The sequence below is a fragment of the Rhinolophus hipposideros genome (assembly GCF_964194185.1).
Source record: "Rhinolophus hipposideros genome assembly, chromosome: 12".
NCBI classification, from domain to species: Eukaryota; Metazoa; Chordata; class Mammalia; order Chiroptera; family Rhinolophidae; genus Rhinolophus; species Rhinolophus hipposideros.
This window is the reverse complement of record NC_138058.1, coordinates 52,522,250-52,535,628: the sequence shown is the minus strand read 5'-3', so window position 1 is coordinate 52,535,628 and position 13,379 is coordinate 52,522,250. Positions and strand designations below refer to the sequence as shown.

General features: G+C 33.9%; 1 protein-coding gene across 2 annotated transcripts in view; it reads right to left on the bottom strand.

The window, feature by feature from the left end:
• The window catches only part of HEATR5B (HEAT repeat containing 5B), a 74,039-nt gene that overhangs the window by 54,884 nt on the left and 5,776 nt on the right, over positions 1-13,379 (bottom strand). For both annotated transcript variants that reach the window (XM_081068376.1, XM_081068377.1), the window contains exons 4-10: positions 12,170-12,278; positions 10,290-10,439; positions 6,678-6,849; positions 5,065-5,222; positions 3,852-4,101; positions 1,560-1,715; positions 844-1,094 (exon numbers count right to left, since the gene is read on the bottom strand). In XM_081068376.1, the coding sequence (XP_080924502.1) occupies positions 844-1,094; positions 1,560-1,715; positions 3,852-4,101; positions 5,065-5,222; positions 6,678-6,849; positions 10,290-10,439; positions 12,170-12,278 (1,246 nt within the window). The remainder of the gene's footprint in view (positions 1-843; positions 1,095-1,559; positions 1,716-3,851; positions 4,102-5,064; positions 5,223-6,677; positions 6,850-10,289; positions 10,440-12,169; positions 12,279-13,379) is intronic.

Here is a 13,379-nt window from a genome sequence, read left to right as displayed (position 1 = left end):
TTAGCATGAGCAAAGGCATGGAGGCTGAAAAAAGCATGGGAAGAAAGCAAGATGACTAGTCTGACTAGAGCAGTGGGAAATTTGAATGTATGCATAGAATGAAGGCAAATTATGAAGGTACCAATTTACCAAAGGTGATTATATTTTATTCTCTGAGTACTGGTTTGTCACTAAGTGTCTCAGAGTAAATGTGAAATATGAAAGTTGTGTGGGAGAGATGGGAGAAAAAGACAGGATAATTAGTGAAGAGACAATTGTATAACAAAGGGAGGCGGAAGCCTAGATTTGAGTAGTAGCTATGGAATTCACAGGAATGAATGGACATGTGTCTAATATCCCAGAAAAAAAGAAGAGTATAAAGATCTAGCCCCAATCTGCCTATGTAAAGTTGCAAATAATATTTATACAAATACTAATATTCCTGAGAAGAAAATCATGATAGTAGGAGAAATAGTAGAAAGAAAAACAAAGAAAAATAACTGATTCATGAAAACCATTCAACTTGTATTAAGTATTGTCAAAATGCAATAGCATATTTAGAAATCAATTTTATTTCTAAAAGCTGAAGGAAAGCTCTGATTTCTAAATAATTACTATAAGGTTTTTTTTTCTCTAAAATAAATTATAAAGTGATACTATGCCCAAACAAAACCTATTATTCCTATGTCAGAATTAAATATCAAATTTTAATTAAGGTCTGTCAACTCTACATTAGCAGGATACTATATTTTATATTATCATGGTAAAACTGTTGTCGTTTTTTCCACATTAAACACAGAAGGCGTTCCCGTAAAGACTAACGCCTACATGATAACACTTGCAATTCTAGGATCTCCTTCTCACCTTTCCCTTGGCATGAGGAATGCCCAGTGGACACTGATGAACTCCACCTAATAAGGCAGCCATTGCAAAACTGTATCCACTAACAGCTTCTGGCGAAGTTTTCAAGTTGTTGAGCCGTTCTGCACACCTGTCTAGAAAAGGTGTCAACTGGAAAGGTAATGCCACAGCCACACAACGCAAACACCACGCAGCAGCAAGGCGAGCAGCCATACTGGGATGAAGAAGCACGGAGGTCACAGTCTCCAAAAGTCCTAAAAACCAAATACCCCCAAAATTATTCTATTTTAATGAAGTCAAATGATTTCATGAACCAAAAGGCTATGTACAACACAACAGAACTTTGCCAAAAACACAGGTATTACCTCATAAATAGAATACTTCAAAAGAACATTTTTTTTTACAAAAAAATAGTATCATTATATCCAATAAAATACAAATGTTGACATAAAATGAAAGTATTCAATAAAATTTTAGCCAATTATCAGAAGCAAAACTACCGCGACTTTTTTGATTTCTCCCCAAATTTCATTTCACTATGTATGTAATTCGAGATTGACAACCGCAGTGAATTTTAAGTTAAATAAAACTCAACTTCTAACGAATGATCTAAACTACTAATTTGATGACAAGCAACTAAGCTAGAGTTAAATATCAAGCACACCTATGGCTTTTAAAAACAGAGACAAAATATTCCAGCACGTCAGTAGGTGTCACACCTATAGATGCTTCCTGAATAAGAGGGGATGCGGTGGCATTCAGGCTCTGCACCAGGCTCCCAAGCTCCTGGAGCGCACAGACCATCACGTGCTGGCTTGCTGCGATGTCTGCTGCTCCGGATTTGTTTTCACCACTCGTGTCATTCACTACTGCTTCTGGAAACACAAAATCATGTATTTGATAAGGGTGAATTAAACTGTGATACAATTTCTTTTTATCTACATAATTTATATTCTTAGATCATCCCACTTGATGACTGAGTGTTAAAAACGTTGTATGCAGGTAGTTATTTCTCAGCAGAAAGTTTGTGTAACTAAACACCGAAGTAACTTAAAAACATTGTTTAATGACCTCACAACAATGCTTAAATGTACACCGAGGTATTTCGTCTGCTTCTAGTGAGGAAACCTAACCTTAGTAAGCAGCAACAAACTGTAGGGTTCAAAAGCACAAGCTCTGGAGAAGGAAGGCTTGGGTTTAAGTCCCAGTTCCACCAATCATGTTAGCTATGTGACACTGGGCAAGACATTCAACTTATGTTAAGTCTCACATTCCTCATCCACTGAAAGGGTGCCTATCTCAAAGAATACTGTGATGATTAAATGAATGCATATAAAGAATGTAGCACAGTCCTGCCCCCAATACACTTAACACTTAGTAAATATTAGCAGCTATTATAGTTGTTGGTGTAGTTATTATTATAATAATTATTGCTATTTCAAATACTGCAATATGTTAGTAGTATCATCAAATTTCTGACCAGAAAGTAGATCTATAAGGAAAGTAGCTTTAGAACTTCTTACTGGAACGTTCCTCAAAGTCCCCATTAGCTCTGCTGCCCCCTCCCCTCACCTTTTAGCTTCCACTAGACTTGGACTGTATTTAACATGAAACAACTATAAATCCCTTGTCAAATTACTAATTGAGAATACATTCTGGCCCATAAATTCTAGCTATATAGCACTATATTTAAGTCTACTTTTAGGATTTCTTAAACCAAACGGCTAATCTATTTCCTTAAGATTCATCACCTGTAAATGACAGCAAAGCTTTACCTTTTTTGCATTCCTTATGAATTAATAGACCATAAAACATATAATATAGAATACAATAAATTAACATATTATAGACTCTAATTAAATATCTCTTTTCTTAGGTATTTCTGGACTTGGAAATGCATGAACTCTTTCTTTGATTACTAAACTATAAGCTCCCTGAACAGGTGCTATCTGTATCGGATTCACTATTTTACTCCCACCCATTGGACACAGTGTTTCTGGCACTCAAACATTTCTTCAATGAGCCGATGTACAAATAGTTTTCAAATTGTGAATCTAGGATAGATTACTATTTAAACATATCTAAAGAACAATACCTCATGGATTTAAACACCCTTTAGTTCAAAATTCATCATTGTCAGTTAGCCCTATACATTTAAAAAATGCTTTGCTAAGTAAGCTATTATAAACAACAAAAACTATAACTAAACTATTTGTGAATTTATTAATTTTATGAAATATTTAATATATATTCTCTAAATATAAATTACTGGTTATTATCTATTCATTAAATTCTTACTTCTAAAGACCTCTATTAGGCAATATAATTTGCCTGATTAAAGTTAATGTATATTCTGAACAGTGATAAAACTAAATAGTCTTACAGAATTTACACTTTACCTTGCTTTAGTTCCCTAGTTGAATTACAAGCTCTGTGAAGGCAGGAACTTTATCTCACTCATTATTCAAACCCTGAATTACTGCTTTGAGATCTCATTTACTCTATAATTGTCTCTTAAACTAAAAAAATTTATAAAATTGACATTTCTTAGGAAAGAATTTATTTTAATTATGAGTTATACAGGCTTCACAGTGTATCCTATCGTGGGCCAGTAGCCACCTGTAATTGTTCTCCTCTAAGTCTTCATATTAAGGGAGAGGAAAAAAATTTCAACAACGTGTGTTTATAAAAAGGCCCCCAACCCCAAAATCACAATTGATTATGCCTAAAAGATAGCAAACCAATGCCATGGCATATCAGAACAGCTATAAAATCATCACAGGTGTTAGAAATAAAATAGAAAACCTAATTCTACAAACATGCTACCCAAATCCTTAAAAACGATTTCACTAAAATTATGTGTTGTTTTAATATCAAATAAGAGCACTCAATAAAATCTACAGAAAAATATATAAACTAATCAGATGCATTAATATCTATTAAGAATAATAATAAAGAACTAAATGACTAAGGTAATCAACAACAATACACATTATTACATTAGTCCTTACCTACTGCTTTCATTTGTTTTCCAATTGCTTGGCAAATTTCTTTGGCAGCTGCAATCTGGGCTTTTTCACCCAGCAAACTGCCCACAGTAGCTCTTAGGATAAAGGAGACACATCTTCTTGAGTACACAGCCTCTACATGTGTTTGCGTTGCCCGAGGATGGGAAACCAGATCAAGTACATGGGACAAGAACGTAGCAAAGCTACGTTCCAGCCACTGACCACCCAGTGTTGTTACGAAAACAACATATGCCTATAAATAAAGATACAACTTCAAATAAATGTCTATAAATGAACTGAAATTACAGATAAAGCAACTACAGAAATAACTAATGATGGCGTGCACATAAATTATATTTGAGATTAAACTAGAGAAAATCTAAAACATGAGACCTTTTTAGTACTACTAGTGTAGAAATTACTGGTAGAAGAATCTTTGACTAAAAATAGTTCTTAAGACAGTAGCTTCAGGAAGGACACAGACAATGATGGGGGGGAAGGAAAGTTGAATTCATCCTGGTTATGAAGAAGATAATAGGTTATAAGAATAAAAGAACCTTAATATCCTAAATAAATACTGACCAAGAACTACAAAATACTTGATTATGACTATAAGATAAAAATGGTTACTTCTATTTTACATTTGTTTCAGGAATAAGGAATAGCTGGAGTGGTTTGACTAATAAGATCACAAAGAAATATTTCATCATATTAGACGTTAATTATTAATATATCGTTAACCATAACATCTTATTTATTCTCAATTATTATTTTTAAATTATAATTCCAAGTTACGTTTAATTTCAGAATTACATTGGTGACTAGTCATTGATGGAAATCCAAAGTATTAACCAGTATTTTTAGCTAAAGGGATGTTGTACATTAAAATCTACTAGAGGCCTCAAGCTACCTGAATACAATTTCAATTAAAACTGTATTGTTTTACATCTGATTTTCTGACAAGAAAAATTTGGGAAAATTTATATATTTAGATAAATATAGTAGACGTACGCTTATTTACACATCATTAAATATATACCTTTCCATATAAGCATGTAATTTGGAATTTAAATGTAATTCATTCATTTGGTAAAAGAAATGTTTTGAAAGGAATCAGAAAATATTAAAAATCTGTGTATACTGTTACTTCATAAGTCTTTCATGAATTTTCACAAGTGGTATGAACAGAATTCATCGATAGGTATGTACTACAAACCTGCGTCACTCCAACTCGGACTTCACGATTAACAGACCCTCCAACTTTTAACATTTCTCCACCACTCTTTAAGAAACCTGACCCTCCACGTAGAAATCCTGTGGCCATAAGTTCTAAGACTTCATCAAATGTCGCTCGCTTCACATTCTGGCGCATTACTTTTAGGAAGAAAAGCAAATTTATAAGCCAATCTATTTCGCTATTAGTTAAATCATATTTTCTTACAATTTAGCTTTAAAATGCAAGGAATTCTTTTTAAGCGTACCTAAATTACTACAAAGGAGACAGGGTTATTTCATTTTCTTATTATTTTGAAATTTACAACGTACTAGTAAAAATAAATTCAATTTGAAGCAAAAATGCTAAGAAAAATAGAAGGAACCAGAAATTAAAAGCAATTCAATAACTCTACGACAGAATAGTCTAATAATGAGGTTAACCTTGATATGTGTAACACAAGGACAAAGCATTTCCGCAGCAGATACTGCTAATTGATCACAGACAGCCTTCATTCCCAACTGAGATGGACGTAAAGAAACTTTGTCAAGACCATGCTTTCTATACAGTTACCAAAAGATTAAAATGTCACTGGACTGCAACTGACTTACCATCCCTGGTATAGAGCTTCATATTTTATAAAGTCCTTTCACATACAGTAGCAAATATAATCCTCACAAAAATTCTGTGTGAGAGACATAAAGCTCATGATTAAGTACGCAGGCTTTAGAATCTGACCATCTGGATTTTAATTTTAGCTCTGACACTTTAGTAAGAACACTTATGAGAACTCAAGTACACCATCTCTCCACGCCTCAATTTTGTTATTTATAAAATGGGAATGACAACAGTAATTGTAATTCATAGGGTTTTTGTGAGGATTACATAAAACAATTCTGTTACATACTTAATTCAGTGCCTGGCACATAATTAGCACGTAATAAATGTTACCTATCATTATCATTGTCATCGAATTCACAGATTGAAATAATTATCATTAAATATGAAGAGACCAAAGTTCAAAGGGTTTCACAGCTGATAAACATAAGAGTTAGGCCTTGACTTCATAACATCTGATTCTCTTTCTACTGCATAGAGAAAAAGTAGGGAACAACAGCAGAGCTGGGTTTGCTCAGCGTCTATACACAACTGTCCCTGAAGCATCTCTGTTAAACTGTAAGGCACAGTGGAAGTCATATGACAAATCAATGCTGCCTCTGATTCTGCTTACAATGATGGTCAAGAAAAAAAATGAAAACGTAATGCAACGCTATAAATGGGGATCTAGTCATCAGAGATTTAAAGTAAGAAAGCATATAAAGAGCCAGATTCCAGTCCCTTGAACATTATACAAAACCATTTCATAAACCTATTTGCTTATATTTCCAACATGCTTACTACATATTATTTTGCATAATATCATCATAAAAAGTGCCTTAACTAAGAAAAATGGCATTCGGGTACTTTAATTAAGTGAAAAAGTAGACATAGATACCTAAAAGTTTAAATCCTTTAAAGTGATTTGCCTATAAGGAATAACTCATATAGAAGGAAGCATTCCATATACTTTTAAATATCTGTTGCAGTCTAAATCAGGGCTTGGCAAACAACGGTACCTGTTGCTTGTTTTGGCATCAATGCTGTAGCCATGACTGTTCCTAGGAGTTTAGACACTGCCACTCGTACCCCGTAATTTGAGTTTTCCAAAGCCTTAAAGCAGAGAGTGGCTATATTTTCCAGTTCAGCAGTCCACATGAACACAGCTTCATTCTGTAGTTCGAGTAGACACTGGAATTTTAAAAAAAGTACATTACATCCTACAACTTCCACTTCCAGAGATGGAATAATAAGAACCAAATTTACCCTCCTGGAAATAACCAAAATATTGGACAAAATATATGAAACAAGCGTTTTCAAGACACTGGACAGCAGGAGATAAAGGATAGTATACCTTAAGAAATGGAAAACAAATAAGGTGAACCCACACCTGCTCCAGTTTACAGTCTTGAGAAAGTTTCCAATACTTAGGAGGAAACGTTTATCACTAAACTCCTATATAAGAAAGAAGAAAGGTCTCAAATACATAACTTCAGCTTCCACTTAAGAAACTATATGACATAGAGCAAATTGAAGACAAAGTAAGCTGGAAAAAAAGGAAGTAACAGATAAGAGAGGACATCAAGAAAACTAAAAAAGAATAAAAATGAAACCAAAAGCTGCTTTGAGATGACCAAAAAAATTGACAAATTTCTAGACAGACATGAGAGGAAAAAGAGAAGACACAAATGACCAAAATTTGGACCGAGGGAGGTCATGTCACTAGCTTCAATATATATTAAAAGGACAAAGGAAATATTATAAACTTTATGCCAATAAGTTTGGCAATTTAGATGAAACAGACAACTCACTCAAGAAAAAAAACAGATAACCTAAATAGCCCAGTATCTACTTTAAAAATTGGATTTGTTTTAAAATTTTCCCCCAAAGAAAACTGAAGTCCCAGAGAGCTGTACTGCTGAATTTCACCAAACTTTTGAGAAGAAAAAATACCAATTCTATAGAAACACTTCCAGAAAATTGAAGAGAAGGGTATACTTCCCAACTCATTCTATGGGGCCATTATTACTCTGATATTGAAATTTGATAAAGACACTCAAAGAGTAGAAAACTACATACCAATATCTTTCATGAACATACATGCAAAAATTCTAAACAAACCTGTAGTGACTCTCATCGAGCAATACATAAAAAGCGTAATATATCATGACCAAGTGGCGTTTATCCTAGGAAGGAAAGATTGGTTAAAATTCTAAAACTAATCACTGTAATTCATTACATTAACAAACTGAAAAAAAAAGTCATATAATCATCTCAATAGATGTTGAAAAGAATTTAACAGAACATAGGTAAAACTGAGGAAAAACTGAAAAAGATCAGTAGATTGTGTCAATTTATTACTGTATTATACTGGTTGTAATATCATACTATACTTCTTAAGATATTTCCGTGGAAGGAACTGAGTAAAAGTTTATTAAAATCTCTCTATGTTATTTCTCACAATTGCATGTAAAATCTACAGTTATCTTCAAGAGTTTAGTTAGAAAACTGCAATACCAGAAAAAACACAAGAAATCAAATTTAAATCAAGTCATTCGACAACATCCATTCCTGATGAAACTTCTTAGAAAGCTAAGAATATAAGGACACTTCCTCAACCTGATAAAGATCATCAAGTAAAATAGGACTTATAATAACAGGATACTTCATGGTGAAGGACTGACTGTTTTCCCCTTAAGGATATGGAACAAGACAAAGATGTCTGCTCTCATGTTTTCTGTTCAACACTCTACAAAGGATCCAGCCAGTCAGTGCAATAACACAAGAAAAATAAATAAAAGGAATCCAGATACGAAGAGAAATAAAGCTGTCTTTATTCATGGACAGATGATTATCTATATGCAATATCTGACAGAATCTATTAAAACGTCTCATAAGTCAGTTTAGCAAGAGAGCGGATACAAGATCAATGTACAAAATCAACTATATTTCTATGTTAGTAATTAACAAGAAATTGAAATTGAACAAATCAATACCATTTAAAATAGCATTAAAATATGAACTATTTAGGAATAAATCTGGCAAAAGATGTGCAAGACCTGTACATTCAAAACCACAAAATGTTGCTAAGAGATATCAAAGAGACCTAAATGAAGAGAGAGATATCATATTCATGGGTTGGAAGACTTAATATTATTAAGCTGCCAACTCTCCCCAAATTGATCTATAGATTCAGTGCAACCTAAATCACAATCCCAGAATGTATTTTTGTAGAAATTGATGAGCTAAAATTCATATAGAAATGCAAAGAACCTAGAATAGTCAAAACTATTTTGAAAAAGAAAAAGTTGGAGGGCTAACTACCTGATTTTAAGGTTTATTATAAAGGTACAGTAATCAAGAAAGTGTTGACATCAAGATAGACAATGGAACAGAACAAAGAGCTCAAAATAGAACCACATTTATATGGACAACTGATTTTCAACAAAGGTGCAAAGGCAAGTTAGTGAAGAAAAGACAATCTTTTCAACATTGTGCCAGAACAAGTGGATATCCATGGAAAAATAAAAAAAGAACTTTAATTCATATCTTACACTATATATAAAAATTAACAGAGAAAAGATCACATATTATGTATTAACCAATAAAACTTTAAGGAAACACAGGAGAAAATTTGGGTTAGGTCAAGTTTTCTTAGCTACAACACCAAAAGCACAATCCATATAAGAAAACTGATCAATTGGACTTTAACAAAATGCAAAATTTCTCTTAGAAATGCACTATTTGGAGAATGAAAAGACAAGCCACAGACTGGGAGAAAATATTTGCAAATAATGTATCTGATACAGTATATATAAAGAACCTATAGAATACCCATAAAACTCAATAATGGGAACAAATAATAAAACAATGCACAAAAGTTTTGAATAGGCTCTTTATCAAAGAAGACATGGACAGCCAATAAGCACCCAAAAATATGCTCATCGTTAGTCATTAGGGAAATGCTAATTAGAGCCACAATGACATGTCTGTACTTCTCTATAAGAAGGGCTAGAATTAAAAAGATTGGCAATACCAAATGTCAGTGAGGATGTGGAAGAAGTGGAAAATCTCATACATTGCTGGTGGGAATGTAAAATGGCACAAGTACTTTGGAAAACAGTAGAAATTTCTCAAAAAGTTCAATATAAATCTAGCATATGATCCAGCCATTCCACTCCTAGGTATTTTACCCAAGTGATATGAAAGCACTGTCCATACAAAAACTTGTACAGAGATGTTCACAGCATATTTTTTTGTAATAACCCAAACTGGAAGCAACCCAAATGTCCTTTATAAAAGAAGCAATAAACCGACGGGCGGTATAGCTATACAATGAAATACTACTCTGCAATAAAAAGAAATGAACTATTAAATGAGCGTGTAGCAACGTAGATGCATTTCAAAATAATTATGGTGTGTGAAAGAAGCCAGACCCCCAGCCAAAAAAAAGAAAAAAAGAAAAAAAAGAGTACATACCACATAATTCTATTTATATAGAATGAAATGAAACTAATCCATGGGGACAAAAGCTATGCAATCATCTCTTAAAACTTTAAAAGAAAAAAAATATTGTCTGTTTAAGAGCAAGCAGGATAATGAGCAGCATTATAAATTGGCTGAGGACTAACCTTGGCAACTGCACATCGAACAGCCATCGACCTGTCGGTCAAGAGGGACCTGGCATTCTTGTAAATGTCACGATGAGAGGAGGCGGCTGCACCACCCAGTCCATTCAGAACTTTCTGTAGACTCATTAAGATTTCACTTCGCCCTTGAGACTAGCCGTGAACACAAAGCAAAACTTAAAAACTGTTGTAAAACAAATTCCACATTTAAACAAGAGCATATCAAAACACAAAAACTGCCTGGGCTTAATGGCCGTACTTCTAAATTGTAAACAATAATGTAATAAAAAATAAAATATAGTATTCTAGAAAGTACCTGTAAGATAAAAATAATTACTAACTTCAATTAAATAGTATCTTTCTGACAAAGTAGGTTAAGTAAATGCATTCCAATGCTTCTATGACCTGTTGAAGTGCAATATAATGAGGACATGAAGACAAATGCAAAAGTTCCAGTACCATATCGTAGGGATCCTAACTTTCAGAAAGGTTAAGGAAAAAGTACTTAAGAATATAAACCATCTAAAAGAGAAAGAAAACATCAACACATGCAAAACACTTGTCACAGATACACCAAATTCTCCTTTTCTTGTGACAAATTCAAAGTCTTGTTTTCATACTTTTCTAGTGCTTGATTCATATTTCTAATAGTATATTTAAACATAGATGTCTTCCACTAGACTCTAAGCTGTTTGAGGTCAGGACCATGTCTTACTCATCTTTATATGCCCAATGCCTGACAATACGTCCTCATTTCTTATTTGATAAATGAATAAATAGTTCCCAGAAGAGGTGTTGTCCAAGAAATCTTTCGTTTTCCTAGATAAGGGAATTAGACTCCGAGCCTCCAGGGCTGAGCCTATTTGTAGTTAACTTCAAGTTAACAAGGAATTTTCAGAAGCAATACCAAACTGACATGACAAAACAGAACTATTTTCACTTGATATTGGCTGCTGTGGATTAAATAGAGTCCCTCCACTCTAAAGATTAGTTCCAGTCCGAAGTGCTGTTACTTGCGAGCATGACTCTGTTTGGAAATAAGGTCTTCGCAGGTGAAATCAAGTACAGATGAGGTCGTACTGGATTAGGGTGGGCTCTAACCCAATGACTGGCATCCTTAGGAGAGAAGAAACCGGACACAGACATGCACAGGGGGAACACCAGGGGGCAGGGAGGCAAAGATTGGAGAGCTGCCTCTACAAACCAAGGGGGGCCAAGGATTGTCAGCAACCACTAGAAGCTAAGAAGACAAGGAAGGATTCTTCCTAAGAGGCTTCAGAGGAAGCATGGCCCTCCTGACGCCTTGATTTCAGGCTTCTGGCCTCCTGAACTGTGAGACAATAAATTTCTGTTGTTTTAAGCCACTCAGTCTGTGGTAATTTATTATGGCAGCCCCAGGAAACTAGTACATTAGCTATGGCACAAAACGTAAAATGGCAATGCAAAAACATCCCTAAGGCTAAATAAAGAAAATGATCTATTCTTTGTCAAGGAAAAGCACACTTTTCCTTTTCCCTGAAATACGAGGTAATATACATTAAAAGAAGGGGCAAGTAATTTTTTTGCAAGTAACAACATTAAATTACCGTCTTGCTAAGTAGTATGAGTACCACAGTGACAGAAAAAAGGCAAATAAACATATTTTTAACTGACATCTAACTCCTGCCACAAGCAGAACATTTAAATAATATTTGTTATAAAACTTCTATGGTAGAAGAGGGTAAAGGGAGTCAAATATATGGTGATGGAAGGAGAACTGACTCTGGGTGGTGAGCACACAATGTGATATATAGATAATGTATTACAGAATTGCATACTTGAAACCTATGTAATTTTACCAACCATTGTCACCCAATAAATTTAGTTTAAAAAAAAAAACTTACCTCTGCACTTTTCAGAGATTTCAAAAGATTATTTACTGTTTCTGGAAATGTACTGCCTAGCATTCTCCCCATTTTTTCATAAAATGCTCCTACACAAGTCACTGCAGCCCTGTAAGAAGTGATACCTTCATTAGTCATTGCTGAGGTCAGTAATACAATTTCATCATACTTTTCTCATTTTCAGAAATCAATTTATATTTGTGCAGGACACTTGGCTACAAATCCTTAATTTTCAGCTTTCAAAAACATTTTGTTTATTTTTTATAATTGCAACAAATACTACGGCTAATCAAATTGTATTCTTGTTAGGAAAATAAAAGAATAAATATATATTTACGTAACAAATCAGACCCATCCTTTGGAAAGAAACTCAAGCTTTCCTTTTATGAAGACTTCCCAAATTACATCAATCCACAAAGATTCCTCTCTTTTCTCATTATATATAACAATGTCAACCACTTATTTTGACAAAATTATATTGTTTACTGTGTTGTGACTTGACCATTTCATGTGACTATATCTTATCCTGCCAATGGAAATGCAAACCATGAAAACAAGGAATCTATCATATATATTTTTGTATTGCTCACAGTGTCTGCCTCTTAATATACAAATAATAGTAAACAATTACTTGTAAAATTTAATCTAAATTACTTTAATGAAACATTTGATACATAGAAGAAGAAATATAACAGCAGCCCATCTCTTCAGGAGGGAGGAAATCACCCTCCCAACACTCATATAAATCGTAAATAAGTGAATAGCTGTGAATTTAGCTTAGAGGCCAGAGTAGAGCACAGAGGTGAAGAGCGTACGCTTTAGGATCTGGTAGATGTGTGCCTCAGTACTAGAACCTGCCACCTAATAGCTATGTGTCCTGAGCAAGTTACTCTGAAGCTGAGGGAGATTACACAAATGTAGCTCATTGTCACACATGTAATAAACAGTAATATCAGGGAATCAACTTTCTCCTCTTTGACTTCATTTCCCATGCTTTTTCCAAATACTCTCCAGGCTGATAACAAAGCTAATGAATGACTAAGGTCACATGCAAGAATATATTAGGAAATTGCTAAACAGAACCCAAGAAACCACTGGAAATACATATGAACAATATGTAATAAATTCTACTTAAGCAGAACTACAAAATCATGGGTGGTTTGGCTAAGTGATGGAGAACTAATTCATCAAAGTATTAACATAGCTTCAA